The 16,826-nt window shown below is 50.3% G+C and overlaps 2 protein-coding genes and 1 non-coding gene across 3 annotated transcripts; all 3 read right to left on the bottom strand.

Moving 5' to 3' along the window:
• Positions 1-3,580: 3,580 nt before the first annotated feature.
• On the bottom strand, positions 3,581-5,272 carry CCL19 (C-C motif chemokine ligand 19). Its single transcript, XM_045562922.1, has 4 exons — positions 5,006-5,272; positions 4,223-4,355; positions 3,940-4,033; positions 3,581-3,853 (listed from the first exon to the last, which is right to left on the bottom strand). The coding sequence occupies exons 1-4, from the start codon at positions 5,064-5,066 to the stop codon at positions 3,833-3,835; spliced, it is 309 nt and encodes a 102-aa protein (XP_045418878.1). The 5' UTR covers positions 5,067-5,272; the 3' UTR covers positions 3,581-3,832.
• Positions 5,273-13,065: 7,793 nt separating this feature from the next.
• Positions 13,066-14,235, bottom strand: CCL21 (C-C motif chemokine ligand 21). Its single transcript, XM_045562919.1, has 4 exons — positions 14,073-14,235; positions 13,851-13,971; positions 13,582-13,755; positions 13,066-13,499 (listed from the first exon to the last, which is right to left on the bottom strand). Exons 1-4 carry the CDS (start codon positions 14,137-14,139, stop codon positions 13,466-13,468), a joined length of 396 nt encoding a protein of 131 aa, XP_045418875.1. The 5' UTR covers positions 14,140-14,235; the 3' UTR covers positions 13,066-13,465.
• Positions 14,236-14,555: 320 nt separating this feature from the next.
• LOC123646773 lies at positions 14,556-14,618 on the bottom strand. The gene has a single exon (XR_006738025.1). It is a non-coding gene; the product is annotated as a U7 small nuclear RNA (small nuclear RNA).
• Positions 14,619-16,826: the final 2,208 nt, after the last annotated feature.

The raw sequence follows: 16,826 nt of genomic DNA, 5'->3' as shown, positions 1-16,826 counted from the left end.
CCCAGGTAGGAACCCCTAGCTCTGCCATTTTACCTGGGCCAATTACTGAACCTCTGTCCCTCTGTTTTGTCATCTGCAACATAAGAATGGTAATAGTACTTAAAGCAATGCCCAGCTCCTAGGAAGCACTCACGGCAAATTAGCTAGTACTACAGAGCCATGTTCTTCCAGGTGGACAAAGTTTCAGGGGCCATCTAGGGAGTTCTCTGACCAGAGAAGTGCCTGTTTATTCTTACAGCGGGACTCTTGGAGGAAATTCCCCATTTAGGAGTCCTGCTCCTTTGTGAGATTTCATTTCCAAAGTTTTCTGGTTGTTTCTAAGTTTCCCGAAACCTAGAAGAAGGGGGGTGACATGGGGTGGGGGCTTGCTGAGAAGCTGAACATGAGATGATCATAACATGATCAAAACCGTATGGCTCTGGCTCTGACCGAACACTCAACCACGCAACAGAGACAGCCTCAGTCCTGGGAACTGGATGTGCTCCAGGTGGCGTTGGGGGGGCATAATGGGAAAGGGCCATATCCAATTCCATTTTTATTAATCAAATGTGTATCGAGGCTTATTCTGTGCCAGCCCCTGTGCAGAACAGTGTTGGCAAGACTGGATATGGACAAGGCCCAATCCTTTCCCCTGGGAACTCTCTCAACAGACAGGACAGGGAGCTTTTTGTCCAAAAAAGGCTAGGAGCTCCCTGAGCAGGGATGTCAGTTCAGATACCTTTAGGGACATATTGGCTGCTGAGACCACAGGCTTTCAGGGGAGGAGGTATCATTCAGCTGCAGGTCTTGAACCTGGAGCAGACACCATGTGCCATAGAGAGGAAGGTGTCTACCTAGAGGCAGGCAACAAGGCCTCCATATCCTCGTGGGTGGGCTAGGAGTCCACGCCACCCCTCAGAGAGTTGGCAACCTCATCATTGTCAGAGGTAGGCAGGTAGACTCTTGGCCCACCAGAACTCGGCATAAATGAAGACAACAGTTGTCAGTGTATCATAGTGACAGGAAACACATGTTGATTAGATGGAGTTACAGTGCTGAGAATGTTTGAGTGGGACAGGACAAGCCTCAGATTGCTGGGCCTATGTACCTGGCAGGAAGGTAAAGGGATAAGACCCAGTGCCCAAGAGGGGTTGCTATGGCTGGGGGAGGGCTGGGGGTGGGCTGGGGAAAAGAGCAAGGGAGGAAGCTAGGATGGAAGGAGCTGGTGGAGGAGGGATGGGAGGGTTGTGGGCTTGCTGCCTGTGGAGCTATGAAAATGCTTCATTTTCCAGGCTCCTGGGATCAAGCAGAGCACGGTTCAATCCAACGCATGTCACTAGATTATTTCCTCTCTTCCTGAGCTTCGGCTTCCCCTTTGTTCTCAGAGTGTGGCCCTAGGGTCCCCAGGAAGTGGGAGAGTTTCTGGGTGTGCATGGCTCTGTGGGGAGTCTGTGCAAATGTTGGGGGTTTAGCGTGAGATCCAAAGATTCAGGAGCCAAGTCTTTGTTTGGAAGGAGTCTCAAAAATAAAACCCATCCCTCCTAGCTGGCAGATGGGGAAACTGAGGCCTCAGGGTGTACAGTGGGGAAGGAACTTACCCAGAGTTGCCCCGTGAGTGGGGCAAAGACAGGACCATGAGACTCTGACTTGGGCACTGAGTTCAGGACTTGCTCTTACACCTCCTAGTGGCATGAAGGTAGTGTCCAGGGGCCTCTGTCCTGACAGTGTCTTCTTGAGGGCTCCTGCCCTCACCTCCCCTACTCTGTGTGTTCCCCTGAGGGTCCAGAGAGAGGGTTTGTGTCTGCTTCTCTGGCAGGCTGACTGCCTCTTGATTTTACTGGGAAATGAGAAGAATCTGAGGCAATGTGCTCGCCTCATGTGTATGTCTGTCCTCCGCCTGCTGGGAGGCAGGGCACAGGTCCCACAGCTGGGAGATCTGGAACTCCAAGGATGGCTGGCTTGATGGATGTATTAGTGGATGGATGGGTGGCAAGTGGGAGGTTGGGCGAGAGGGTGTGGATGGAGGTCTAATGGATGCAGAAACAGCTGGATGAATGGATGCATGAATGCATGAATGGGTGGGTAACTTCCCCCTGGCAGCACAGCCAAACTTCCCAGCCATAGCAGCTGTTCTTGAAAACTATCCCCACCCCCGCACCCCCTTGACTCTGACACCTCAGATACCTGAGGTTTGAACACCTGCTTCTGGGAACAGAGGAGAGGAAGAGGATGCAATGCTCTTAGCCCAGTGAGAAGGGGCTGGCACGCCCTCACCATTGTCCCATTCTAAGGCCTGCCCAGGCCTGGTTTTGATTGCCGGCTGAGGTACATCTAGTATAAGATGGACTCTCTTCCCAGGCAAAGATGCTCAATCTAGCCTCCTTGGTGCCATCTGACCCCAGCAGCATGGACTTGTCACTCCCAGCCAGACAGGCCCTTAGAGGCCACAGTCTGGAGGCCGGCCAGCTTCCCCCGGGGCTTTCCCAAGCATGAGGCGCTCATTCCTCACTGAGTAGCCCTGTGGGATGCTGCAGGAGTCACAGGGCTTTTGTCCCCCAGAGCTGAGGCTCCTTCCCCTTCTTAGCTGGGGAGACTTTCCTGGTCTCAGGGCTGCCTCTGAGCCCTGGAGGCCATGTGGACGGCAGGGGTGGCAGTGGGTCCTCCATGCTGAGTCTCCTGAGCTTCCCTGGCTGCTCCTCTTTCAACCCCACGGGCCTTGCTCCCATCTCTGACCTCTGGCTCCCAGGTCTGTCTGCGTCTCTGAGAAGCAGGGCCCCAGGATTGTCCGGAGGGGGCTGGACCATGCTCAGAGTGACTGAGTGAGAAAGGAGGGCTGGCCTGGATGTCAGGTTCTGTATGGACAGAAGGGACAGATGGGGCCTCACCGTTGGCTGCAGAGAGTGACCTCACATATTTATTCATTCTCTAGACTAATATTTGTTGAGTGACTACTTTGTGCCAGGCAGCATGCTGGACACCAGGACACCAGGAAAAGAGTAGAAACCAAAATAGACATGATCTCTGTCCAGGAAGATGGACGGACCAGCAAGTCAGTGTGATGGGGGAGGGAGAGAGGCTATCACATCCAGCTGGGGTCAGGGAAGGCTTCTTGGAGGAGGAGGCATCCAGACCCAGAGGGGAAGCCGGGGGGCAGAGGAGAGAAAAGAGTGTGCCAGGCAGGGGCAATGGTGCGGGTGGATGCGTACTTTCCCCCCAGGCGGTAGAGCTGGGCCTTCTGTCCCTCCCCCTGCCATGACAGCTGGCTCCTGACAACTCGTTTTCCTCCAGTGACACCTGATCCTTGAGACACCTGGATGCTTGAACGCCTGCCTTGGAGAGCAAAGACTGGGAGGCGTGAGAGACTGGCTCACTCAGGGAAGTGACACAGGTTTAGTGTTGCTGAATGTGGAGTGTGACAGGGCTGTGAGGAGATGTGGGGGGGAAGGTCTGACTGTGTGGGGGCTGATCCTGAGAGCATCAGGGTGTTAGGTGGTGGTTGGCGAGGAGACTGCTCAGGCCACTGGGTAGAAAATAGATCCTGCCATCCCATCTCTGTCCTTCCTATTCCTGTCCTCTTGGATAGACAGCAAACAGACGCAGGTAGATCTGTGGGTGCCAGGTGGCTTTATTGGAAGCATTGCAGTCTGGGTGTGGAGAAGCGGTGCCCTCACCACACTCACCCTCTTGCTCACACTCACACTCACATTGACACTCCAGGCCCTGCCCTGGCTGGGTCAGGTCTGGTGCAGAGAGGCTGGAGGCCTGGGCCTCCCTTCTGGTCCTTGGGTCCCCAGGCCAGGGTGATTCACATGCCTTCACTCAGACACAGGGCTCCCTTTGGCGCTGTCATGGGCTAACTGCTGTGGCGCTTGCTCTAGGGGAGGAAGGAGACACAGGGTCATGGGCTGGGCTCTTAGGGACTCAGAGGGAGGAGGCAGGGCCGGGGAGGGCCAGGCTTGCCTTGGCCAAGGTCTTCCTCAGTCTCCGGATGATGCGGTCCACCCAGGGCTGGTCTGGGGGTGCACAGAGCTGGTAGCCTCTCATTGTGGTGAACCTGGAGTCAGAGGTCAAAGGGCAGAATGAATGAAGCCCTGGAAACCAGCATGGCTGGGGACTTTGTCTGGGAACCTGTGTCAGGAGTTTCCTTGAAGGAGTTGGGCTTGGCTAGGAGAAGTGGGAGGAAGTGGGAATATCACCCGGGGATGATGGGGATGACGAGGCTATACACTGTCCCCGAACTCACACAACAGCAGGTACTCTGCAGCCATCCTTGATGAGGAGGTAGCGAAAGGCTCTCACAATGTTCCCAGGGATGGGGCGCTGGGTCACAGACAGGCAGCAGTCTTCAGCATCATTAGCACCACCGAGAGCTGGGGCTGTGACAAGACACAGGGACCCTGAAGAGGGGAGGCCATGGCTCTAACGTGTGTGTGTGTGTGTGTGTGTGTGTGTGTGTGTGTGTGTGTGACAGTTAGACCAATATGTCCCTACTCATTGCTAAATATATTGTAACACTTCTAAACTGTTTTGTAAACAACCACCGCCCTGAGCCCCACAAATGCCTTCCTGCTGCCCCATCATCCCTGCCTCTCTCCCAGGATCTCTCAACTTCCCCACAATCTAGCAAATAAAGAGTTAATGCTGGTCCCAGCCCTGGGAGAGAGGCTGGTGTTAAGGGGCTTAGAAATTGCTAAAAATTTTGACCACCAGCCTTTCTCCCTACCTTAAGCAAATATATACTGTTCTCTCCTGCCTAGGAAACTGAGGCAGCAGGAAACAGAGCCTGCAGAGAGAGGAGTAGCAATAGGCCCTGGGATACACCAAGAGACAGGTACACATAGGGATTGAGGTACAAGTACACCCGCACTCACGGGCACACACAGGGAACCGCTGGGCTCACTGAGACATGCAGACCTAAGTAGTCATGCGTGAACTCGCCATGTCCCTCATGTCCAGTGCCAAGCAGTCTGAGATCTGGACATCACCCCCTGCCCACCTGCCACCCTAACCCTTCCCTCAGCCTTACCTGGGGAAGTCCAAAGAGCCAGCAGGCTGAGGGCCAGTAGTGGGGCCATACGGGGCGCCATGGAGGGGAACAGAGGCAGACCGGCAGCGAGAGTGAGCGAGCGGCTCTGGGCGTGTGCAGGAGTCCGTGTGAGGCTGTGGCTTGGCTGGGCATGCAGGGGAGCAATGGGAAGTGCACGAGTGTCCTTGCAGGGCGTGAGGGGTGTGAGCCTAGGAGTGTGAGCTGGTGAGCCTGTGTGAGCCTGTGGCTGCCTCCTATTTATGGCCAGGAGCTTTCATTTTCTCAGTCCAGAAATTCCCTCCCATGTCCCACTCCGTGGATCCCCTCTGCCCCCCTCTTTCTAGCAGGACCTGACCCTGTCCTCTCTCTTTCCCTCTCAGCGGCTTTCCCCCTCTTCTGTTTTCCTTGGCTTCAGCTCTGAGAACCTAGTAGTCTGCAATCTGCACTGTCCCTCCAGAGAGAAAGTTTGCACTGTCCTCTCATTGGTGGCATTAGCATCATCAACCATGGGGCCAGGGTTCAGAAGTGATGGTTGGGGTTGGGGCCAGGGTGAGTCCTTCATCCTCACTAATGCTTCTAGTGGAGGCTGGTAGATAAGAAGGCTCCCTGGTACCCTCAGGACAGCCATGAGAGCCTAGGGTGGCCTCCCAGGTCATCACAGTGCCTGCCAGTCCACCATCTGGGAACCATTCCCTCCCTTAGGACAAGCAGAGTTGAGTGGCAAGGTTTCTTAGGAGGAGGCCCAGGACTCCCATTCCACATCTCAGGCCTCAGGGACTCAGCCTCCTGGCTCAGCAAGCACTGCCCCTTCCCCAATTCACCATTTTCCTACGTCCAATGCCTGGGTTAGAGGAAGAGCTGGAGGGAGGCTGACCTGGAATAGCCCCTTCATCTTTCCCCTACCCTCAATCCTGGGAACCGAGAGGGGATTTCTAAGAAGAGGGGCTGGCCAGCTCATCTTTAGACATATCCAAAATTTCAAGGAATTGACGGATGGGGGAGGGGACAGTGATTTCCAGAAGAGAACACTCGAAAGAAGAAATTGACATATGGGACACCCATCAAACTGCCCCACCCAAGCTCTGGACCCTCTTTTGGATGGGGGCAGGGTGAGTGTTTCCCTCACAAGTTTCTGGCTTCTCCTTCTTTCCGTCCATTAATAGTAACAGTAATAGTATATTTGATTGTTTACTATGTGCTAGGCTCTGTACCAAGGACATTATCACTATTACCTTGCTTAAGTTTCCCAACAGTACTATGAAGTAGTTTTCATTATTTTCATATTATTATCTCTGTCTTACACATAAGGAAAATGAGGCTCATAGAACAAGGTCACAGAGCTAGTAAGAGCCAGAGCATGATTTGGACCCAGGTGTCTTTTGCTGTAAGGCTTGCACTGTTTACCTCCGCCTCACACTGCCACTCTGCCAACAGTTCACTGGTCACACAGTGCAGAGCACATGGCACACAGCACAGAGGAGGGGACTCTACAGATAGTGTGCTTAGGTTGGGATTCAGATTCCACAGCTTACTAGCTGTGTGACCACGTGAAATGTATCGAGTCTCTGAGTCTTAATGTCCTCATTTGTATTATAAAATGGGAATGGTAAAAGATTCTTAGGATTAAATTAGGTACTCTAAGTAAAGCCCTTAGCTTAGAGGCTAGCACACAATAAACACTATTAACCATTATTATTCTTCTATACTTTTATTCAGATATATGTCCATTCATTCATCTATCATCCATCTTTCTATTGATCCACCCATCCATCCTTCTGCCTATGGTATAGTTCTGGTTGTCCTCTGTTTGCCCCAACCCCGTCCATTCTCCACTCTTCTCTGCCCTGCTCTGTTTCCTGGCAGGCTGACCTCTACAGATTGCATTCCCGGGGTCCCAGGCCTTCCGGCTTCTCTTTGGGTCTGGCCCATGGGAGGCAGCAGCAGCAGATCAGAGGTGGAAGGAGAGAGAGGTTGGGGTATTAATTCCCCAAGTCCTTCATCTTGCTGCAGTTCTAGCAGTGAATCATTTTCTCTGTGGCAGTCCTCAAATAGTCTTTGGACAGCAGCATCAGCATTCCCTGGGGGCTTGTTAGAAATGCAAGTTCTTAGATCCTGCTCCAGACCTATTAATACAGACTCTGGGGGTGGGATCCAGCATAGATTTTTTGTTTTGTTTTGTTTTTTTCCAGAGACAGAATCTCACTCTTTTGCCTGGGCTGGAGTGCAGTGGCATGGTCTTAGCTCACTGTAGCCTTGAACTGCAGGGCTTAAGCAGTCCTCCCACCTTAACCCCTAAGCCTCCCAAATAGCTGGGACTACAGGCATTCACCACCACACCTGGCTAATTAAAAAAAATTTTTTTTGTAGAGATAGGGTGGCTGGGGACTTTTAACAGAGGGAGAAAACTGCATGGTCTTGATTTTCAGATGGGTCTCAAAGGTGTGCTGGAATTAGCTGGAAGGAGAGAGCTGCTTACAGCCCCTAAGGTTGGGGACCGGCCCTGAAAGAGAGTGATGATGAGAAGTCCTCTCAGCGGGCAGAATTTGGGGCACTACATTTAGTATACACCTTTTCTGGAAGAAGATATGACCTGAGGTTTGGAGCTATAACAATTCATGTGCAGTGGCTGCCTGTAACAACCCTGCCCTCACTCTGGAACTTCTTTTCCATAGAACTTTTTGAGCATACACATGCTTCCTGCCAGGATCCTAAATGACTTAGTAATATAGTACGAAGCTGGCATAGAGGTTTCAATTCAATGTCAATACCATCTGCCTGGAATGCCTGTTGGGAAAGATGCCGAGAATCAGCAAAAGTGAGATAGTGAAACAATAATAAACAAGACATCTGTACCACATTCACCCAATAAATATTTATTGAGGGCCTCCAGTGTGCCAGGCACTGTTCTCGGCACTGGGATACAGCAGTAAACAAAACAAATACACATTTCTGCTCTTGCAGAGTTTTTATTCTAGGGAAGGAGACAATGAGCGAACAGGAAAAATACTATGTCAGATGGCAATAGGTGCTATGAAGAGAAATAAAGAAGGCAAAAGGGATAGGGAGTATTTGGGGAGGAATTTTAAACAAGGCAGTCAGGGAAACCTTTACTAATAACATCTGAGCAGAGGCTGATCTGAAGGGGGGGGGGGAAGCCAGGCAGAGATCTGGGGAAGAAGTTCTAGGTAGAGGAAACAGCAAGGGCGAAGGTCTTGAGGCAAGCGTGTGTTTGAGGAATAGCAAGGAGGCCAAGAAAGTGGTAGGAAATACAGTCAGCTATTAAGAGGGGCCAGATCGTGCAGGGCTTTGTAGGCTATTGCAGGGTTTATAAGAGGTCTGTCCAAAAAGTATCCAGCTGTGTAATATTATACATTAACAATGACTGGACACTGTCTGGACAGACCTTGTATGTTACTGAGTGAGATGGGTGCCATTGGAGGGTTTTGAACAGAGGTGTGAGATGATCTGACTTAGGTTTTAAAAGGCTCTATCTAGCTACTGAGTGGAGAATAGACCCAAGTGGTGCCAGAATGGAAGTGGGGAGACCAGGGTGGAGGCTACTGCTATAATCCAGGGAGGAGATGATTGTGCTTGGAGTTGGTGAGAAGTGGTCAGATTCTGGAAACAAGGTAGAGCCAATGGGCTTTGCGGAGGGGATCAGCACAGGATATGAGAGAAAGAAGAGGCAAGAATCCTGCAAAGTTTTTGGCTCAAACAATTCGATAGATAGAATTTTATTTACTAAAATGTGGATGACTGCAGAAGAGTGGGTTTGTGGGGAGATCAGGATCCCAGTATTGACTTAAGTTGAAGCTGCATATTGGACATATACATGGACATGTTAAGTAGGTAGTCAGTAAGAGTCTGGAGTTCAGCAGAGAGATTCTAGCTGAAGACACAAATTTGGGAGCATATAGATGGTATTTAAAGCCATAAGACATTGAGAACACCCAGAGAGTGAGTGTAGATAGAAGAGGTCCAAGTTCTAAGTCCTGGGGCTCGCCAACATTAATAGGTCAGGAAGGCGAGGAGGAATCAGGGAAGGAGGGGGCCTTTGGGGTGTTATGAAGGTACCCACTATCACAGCAAAACGGAAAAGGACACAGGCCCCTTTGGTGCAGGGTTTAAGACACCAACCCCTGGCCACTGGTTTAGACAATCCAGTGGGGGTGGAGGCTGGTGTGGGGGCCTGGAGGTCAGAGAAGTATTAATACAATAGGTTTGAGTAGTTTCTGACCACATGCACAGAGCCCTCAGTGCTACATGCTTCACCTCCTTCACCCTCTTCCCAGCCTAGTCGCCTCCTTGGGGCTCCTGGTTCAGTGAAAACCCTGGGGACGTCTTGTCCCAGCTCAGGGCAGCTCAGCCCCGCTCGGCCCAGCCTAGCCCCATCCACCTCCAAGGAGCCTTTTATGCTCCCTAGTCCTGCCACATCCCTGCCCCCGGGGTCGATCTCGAATGCAGGGCGCCCAAGCCACTGGGGCAGGGGAGGGGACGGCTGGGCCTGAGAAGTCAACCAAGTCCATGGTGGGTGTGGGGGTGCAGGGGAGCGAATGATTGTGGGGAGAGGACCCAGACTAGGGTTTGTTGAATGGATGACCGTGCGTATCCTGAGCTGTGTCCGCGGAGCTGTGCGTGACTGGGGTGTGTGGGGGTGTGTGTTGGTGTGTCCGTTTCTGTGCCTGATGCGTCTCCCCATATAGTCCTGCAGGGGGCGCCCCAAGCCTGGGAAGGGAGGCTCTGGAGCGCCGCGCGGCTTCCGCACCTGGGTGGGCGGATGCGGCTCCGACCCCGCCGCGAGCTCCTCGGAGAGGCTGAGAGGTACGTTGGCGTCCAAAGTCCCTGGGCAGGGGGCAGCCTCTGGTGCCCTCCTAGCCCTCTGCCCCGGCCAGCCCCGGGGTCCCCGTGCGCTGTTGGTGGTGCCCTCGCCTCCGGGCACCTGGGCTGGTGCGGGCTCCCGATGTCCCAGGGCAGTGGTCACCTCGGGAGGAGGACACCCGCGCTCCCGCCACATCCCCGGCCCGCATGCCGCTGGCCCGTGTGTACGCAGCGGGGCAGGGAGTTGGGGCCGGTGGGGGGCGGCGAAGGCCTGTGTTTGTCCCCGAATAAGAGGCATTTATCTCCCCCATCCTCACCCCAAATATCCCCAATTTACCCGGACTCCAAGGCGCCAAATGTTGAATACATGAAATAGTGTTTGGCACTTCCCTCGCATCGTGAGTAATCCGCACCGATTGATATCATAAACCACGGGTTACGGCGCCAGTTCTAAGAAAAGGTTTCTGCATTCCGCGGAGGTTTGTTGACAGCCTGCGTGCCGGGCGCGATCTCGGCGCCGGATGACGACCCTGACACAGGCAGAAAGTTTGCCTGGCTCATACATGGACGCAGGAGAACTCTAGACCTCTGGCCTAGCATAAGACACATTCGAGGACAAATGATAAAAATAGTTTTAAAAAATTGGTCCCAGAAAGGTGAAGGAAATGCGAGCAGAAAATCCAACCCTGGAGCCTGCCGATTGCCATTAGCGAGCAGAGGACCGCGGCGATGCTGCCGCCTCCTGGTGGCGGAGCTGCACGACGCGGGTCTCCCAGCCGCGGGGCTTTCACCTGTTGCGGGCGCATTGCGAACAGGCGCCGGCTGCTCAGGTGGTCCCAAGCAGTGTCCGGTTTTTCCCGTAATATTAGATTGACATTTATTATTATCCAAATCTGTGGCTTTAGAGTGCCGAGGCGTCAGCCTAGCTCACAGCAACCTCAAACTCCTGGGCTCAAGCGATCCTCCTGCCTCAGCCTCCCCAGTAGCTGGGACAACAGGCATGCGCCACCATGCACGGCTAATTTTTCTATTTTTAGTAGAGATGGGGGGAGGTGTCTAGCTCTTGCTCAGGCTGGTCTCGAATTCCTGACCTCGAGGGATCCCCTCCCTCCTGGGCCTCCCAGAGTGCTAGGATTACAGGCGTTAGTCACTGCGCCCAGCCTAAGCAAAAATCTTAAAGAACATGGCAACAGAGTTTCTCTGGGGTGTTTTAGTTTGCCACCCACTGAGAAACAGATGTCTTTCAGAAAATGAAGCTTTCTGGAGCTTGACATAGCTAACAGTCTCTGTAGGGGAATTGTGGAGTAGACACCACTAGAATAATTAGAAATCTAGGTGTTAGAAAAAGAGGATTGGCAATTTCAGCATCCATAAAAATGATAAATCACTGGCTAAGACTGATGGCAAAGGATTACAGAAAGACAAAAGAACAGGACAACCATTGTCAAAGACCAAGGCAGACAACGAGAGTGGCCGCTCACTCCCAGATGGAGTAAATACTGTATTGCATGCTGCTAAGAGCAGCGCTGAGGCCAGTAACAGGATGCAAGTGTGATGTGAGATTTTAGTGAAATATGAAGCTTTGTTTGTTCTGCCTGTTTTTCATTTCACTTTAGAGCAGGAAAGGGTTTTTGGCAGGGCCAAGAGTAGAGGCACCCTGATGTCAAAGGCCCTTCTGCCTTTCAAAAATGTCTAAAGTAAATCTGGGAAGAAGTTATGCCCTGGACGGGCTGGGGAGAGGGAGGGCTGGGGAGAAGGAGGGAATTCTTTAAGGCTGCGGAGGGGATTGGTGTGTAGGTCCAGTCAGCGTGCACGCTGAGCTCTCATTTCTGGCTGTGATGGAGCAAGTGACAGGACTCTGAGTAGAAGGTTTTGGGGGTGTCTAGGGGAGGCCAGGTCCAAGGCCAGAGGCTCTCATATCTGAATATGTGGCACAAAGCTGTGGGCTTGGGAGTTCAGGACCTGAAGAGATATACCAGCGGTGAGCACTGGTGAGGCTAATGTGATGGGGTGGTGTGAGGGGCAGGAAGGAGGCCTGCCTTGGGCCTGGACATTTCTATGACCTTTGCATAGCTCTTAGCAGATGGGGTTCCCCAAGACTGCCTGATGTTGACTTTCTCACCAGCACCCTAGAGCAGGGGCTTGGAATAGAAATTAAGTTCATTTAAAGAACATTTTAAAATGCTGTATTTTTTGCATATCTGAGGTTTTAGACTAATTTTACAAGGCTAGACAGGGAGGAGTCCCTGTCTTTACCAGCCTCAAGAGGAGCAGACAAGCAAATACTTTAATGATCTTATGATAAGTGGTAAACACTGTGGCTCACTCAGGCTGCCAGGGAAGGAAGAGGTGGCGGAGTAGCCCCTTCTAGCTTTTTAGGTCCCTGCCTTCCCAGCCCCTCCTGCAGGATCTGTTCCCTTCCTCCCCACTTTGCCTGGGCTCATCCCCCAGTCTTCTATCTCCCTGCCTGGGGAGGAAGAGGTAGAGGAGAGCCAGGTTGGGGTCTTGGAGAGGAGACTGATTTACATTTAAATCCTGGGGTTCCAAAGGCCTGCCCAGGAGGCTTATTCCTTGGCTTTGAGAGTTTTAAGGGGCTAAAGTATCTTGGGTCTCAGCCAGACAAGAAAGGGGAAAAAAAGAAAAAGGGAGGAGGTTTTCCCAATTGGAAGGAAGCTGAGGGAGCCGAGGGGCCCAGAGAGGAGTAGAAAGAGAGCACAGCAGTCCCACTAAACAAAGAGGAGAGGCCAGGGGACCCAGCGTTATTGAACAGGGCTAAAGGGGTCTTCTTGGGGCCTTGCCCCTCAGGGGCGCTCCCAGGGCTGGAACGGTGCCTGGTGTAGGATTCAGTAGAACTTGGGTTTACCTGTGTTATAGACGGGTCCAGGCCACAGCCTCACCACTGGGCACCCTTCCAGAGAGGTGCTTGAAGGTTCTCATGCAGTAGGTCCCAAGGAGAGGGGAGGAAGTCCCTGGGAGATCTGGGATAAGATGTGGAGGTCACTCTTGAAAGACCTCGCTGTCTCTCCATTGGCAGGGATTCCTCAGAGGACCGTGTCCCACCCTGTCTGTCGGCTTCCCTTTTACTGCCCAGGGATCTGGGTACCTGGGAAGCAAGCAAATTCTTGGGATGGGTGGGAACATAGAATTAGCCCACCTGAGCTCTTGGCTGGGATCCCAGAGTGTGTTACCCACCCTGTTGTGACATTGGCATCCCCATGGACACAAATGCACAGGAACAGGTATTTGAGTGGGAGGCTGGAACAGCATTTTATTCAGTTAGGTGCAAATCATATTTATAAGAAAGAGGTGAGTGAAATGGGGAGCAGGATCAGGTCCAGAGTCCTGAGTGGCTTCTCCTCAGAGGGGACAGTCCTGCTGCCACCTCTCATACTCCCTGGGAGACTCTCCCTCCTCTGCCTCTCTGGGCCATGCCTGGCGAGGGCAGCTCAGCCTTGCAGGGTAGGGCTGGGAATGCAGATGGGATGGTTGAAGCAGGAGGAGTGTGGCAAGGCCAGCATGGGGTGGCTGCTTCGGGGCCCTGGAGTCCTTCCTCTGTCCTAGCCCCCTTCTTGCCCTTGGGTTAGGGATCCGATCCCTGATGAGGCTGGTGGGGGCCTGCAGGACTCCAGGCTGGTCACAGGGCTATGGCCCTTTTGGGTTCTGTGGCTGCTCCATCCTATGAAGGCAAGAAGAGGGGTGTGAGGGGTTGACTGAGGCTCCCCTTTGCTTCCCTCCCCCTAGCCCTTCAGATTCCTCACCGCTTGCAGCCTTTGGAGCCCTTTCTCTTCTTGCCAGCCTTGGAGGCTCCTCTGTCCTTCCTACAGCCCTGGACTTCTTTCCGTGGCTTGTCCAGATGCTGCATCAGTTGCTGCACCCAGGGCTCCTTAGGGTCTGCACATAGCTCTGGCTGAGAGCGCTTCCGGGGCGAGAACCTGGGGGTTGGGGGCCAGAAAACCTTCTTAGTCTTGCCCACCAGGTCCTCCCTACCCAGCTGCCAAACTGTACCCACCCCCTCATGCCCACTCACAGGATAGCCGGGATGGGGCAGCCCAAGCTTGGTTCCTGCTTCCGGTAGCTGCGGACAACCTGGGCAGGAATCTTCCTTACGCTGTACTTGAGGCAACAGTCCTGAGCCCCTCCATCACTGCCTGCGGGGTGGGATTCACAGGGAGCCAGGAGCTGCTTGCAAGCTCCCACCCCGGCCTCTCTAGCCCCTTGCCCCCACCGAAGGCTCCTCCCCACGTTGTACCTTGGGTCCGAGGGATGCTGAAGGCCAGAACCAGGATAAGGAGGCTCAGAGCCAGCGACTGAGCCATGGCTGTGATTCAGGTGATGTGAAGCCAGAGCTGTGGCGAGGTGAACAACCGCAAGTTGGGGGTCTGTGTGTGGGCTGTGATCGGCCTGCTGCCTATTTATGCAGCCCTGTTTACCATGCTGAGGAAGTTCCCCAGCCGCTTTCACTTCCCTCATCCCCCCTTACTTTCCTTCCTGAAGGCTGGGTGCCAGCACAGGACTCAAACAGTTCCAAGCTGCCTCTCTCTGCCTCCTCAATATCAGCTGAACCAAGCAGGCCCTTCCTTCTGTTTCCAGCCTCTGCTTTGGTGCAGGCCTCCCTGCTTCTCCCCTGGAACACTGTGATTGCCTCCTCACTATGCTGCGGGCTCCACACTCATCCCCTCCTTCCAGAAAATCTGATTATTATTATTTTTTAATACTTTTCTTTAGCGCGGGGGGAGGTCTTCTGGTGAGGACTGGAAAACCTACTAGACAAATCCTAAAAAAGCAGTAATAAATCCGATTATTGATCTGTAAGAGTTCTTTATACGTCCTGGACAATAGACCCTTATCAGATATATGATTTGCAAATATTTCCTCTCATTCTATGTGTTGTCTTTTCACTCTCTTGATAGTGTCCTTTGATGCATGAAATTTTAAAATTTTGATGAAGTCCAATTTACCTTTTTTCTTTTGTTGCCTACACTTTTGGTGTCATATTTAAGAAACCATTGCCAAATCCAACACCATGAAGATTTCCCTGTGTTTTCTTCTAAGAGTTTTATAGTTTTAGCTCTTACATTTAGGTCTTTGATCCATTTTAAGTTAATTTTTGTACATAGTGTAAGATAAGGGTCCAAAGTCATTCTTTCGCATGTGGATATCCTGTTTTCCCAGTACCATTTGTTGAAAAGACTGTCCTTTTTCCATTAAATACTCTTGGCACCCTTGTCAAAACTCAACTGATCATATATGTAAGGGTTTATTTCTGGGTTCTCTATTCTATTCCATTGGTCTATATGTCTATCTCTTTGCCAGTGTCACACTGCTTTAATTACTGTAGCTTTGTGGTTAGTTTTGAAACCAGGAAATGTGATTTGTTCTTTTTCAAGATTGTTTTAGCTATTTGAGGTCCCTTTAAATTCCATATGAATTTTTGGATGGGTTTTTTTATTAATGCAAAAAATGCCATTGAGATTTTGATAGGGATTCCATTGAATCTGTAGATCACCTTGGATAGTGCTGTCATCTTAATAACATAAAGTCTTCCAATCCATGACCATGGGATGTCTTTCCATTTATTTAGGTCTTCTTTAATTTATTTCAGTAATATTTTGTAGTTTTCAATGTACAAATCTTACACCTCCTCAGTTAAATTTAAGCCTAACTATTCTTTTTGGTGAACATTGTAAATGGAATTTGTTCATTGCTAGTGTATAGGTATCAAACTAATTTTGTGGTATTGATTTGTATTCTGAAACTTTGCTGAATTCATTTATTAGTTCTAACAGGGTTTTTTGTGTGTGTGGTTTATTTAGGGTTTTCTATATATAGGTTTATGTTATCTGTGAACAGAGACAAATATACTTCTTTCCAATTTGGATGCCTTTTATTTCTTGTTCCTGCCTAATTGCTCTGGCTTAGAACTTCCAGTCCTATGTTGAATACAAGTGGCAAAAGTGGGCATCCTTGTCTTGTTCCTGATTTCAGGGGAGAAGCATTCAGCCTTTCCATGGAGTATGTTAGTTGAGAGTTTTTTTATATGTGGCCTTTATCATGTTGAGAAAGTTCCCTTCTACTCCTAGTTTATGGAGTGTTTTTTTTTTTTAATCATGAAAGAGCACTGGTTATTGTCAAATGGTTTTTCTCCATCAATTGAGATGGTCATATATATTTTTTCCTTCATTCTATTAACATGGTGTATTACATTGATTGATTTTCATATGTTGAACCACCCTTAAATTCTGGGGATAAATCCCACTTGGTCATGATGTATAATCATTTTAGTATGCTGCTGAATTTGGTTTTCTAATATTTTGTTGAGAATTTTAAAATCTATATTCATAAGGGATATTAGTTTGTAGCTTAGTTTTCTTGCAGTGTCTTTGGCTTTGGTATCAGGTAATGCTGAGTTGATAGAATGATTTAGGGAGTATTATCTCCTCTTTAATTTTTTTGAAGACTTTGAGAAGGATTAGTGTTAATTCTTCTTTAAGTGTTTGACAGAATTCACCAGTGAAGCCATCTGGTCCTGAACTTTTCTTTGTTGAGATTTTTAAAATTACTGGTTCAATCTCCTTATTTGTAATTGACATATTTGGATATTCTTTTTCTTCTCTAGTCAGTTTTGGTAGTTTGTGTGTTTTTGGAATTTGTCCCTTTCATCTAGGCTATCCAATTTGTTGGCATACAGTAGTTGTTCATAGTATTTTCTTATAATCCTTTTTATTTATGTAAAATAGTAATGTACCCACCTTCATTTCTAATCTTAATAATTTGAGTCTTCTTTCTTATTTTTCTTGGTCATTCTCGCTAAAGCTTTGTCAGTTTTGTTGATCTCTTCAAAAAACCAACTTCTGAATTGATTTGATTGTTTTTCTCTATTGTTTTTCTACTCTCTATTTATCTCTGCTTTAATCTGTATTATTTCCTTCTTCCTGCTACCTTTGGGTTTAGTTTGGTCTATTTTTTCTAGTTCCTTAAAGTGTACAGTTAAGTTATTGAATTC

Source organism: Lemur catta, chromosome 10 (assembly GCF_020740605.2).
Source record: "Lemur catta isolate mLemCat1 chromosome 10, mLemCat1.pri, whole genome shotgun sequence".
NCBI classification, from domain to species: Eukaryota; Metazoa; Chordata; class Mammalia; order Primates; family Lemuridae; genus Lemur; species Lemur catta.
Note: the sequence above shows the minus strand (reverse complement) of the source record. Positions and strands in the feature narration are given on the sequence as shown.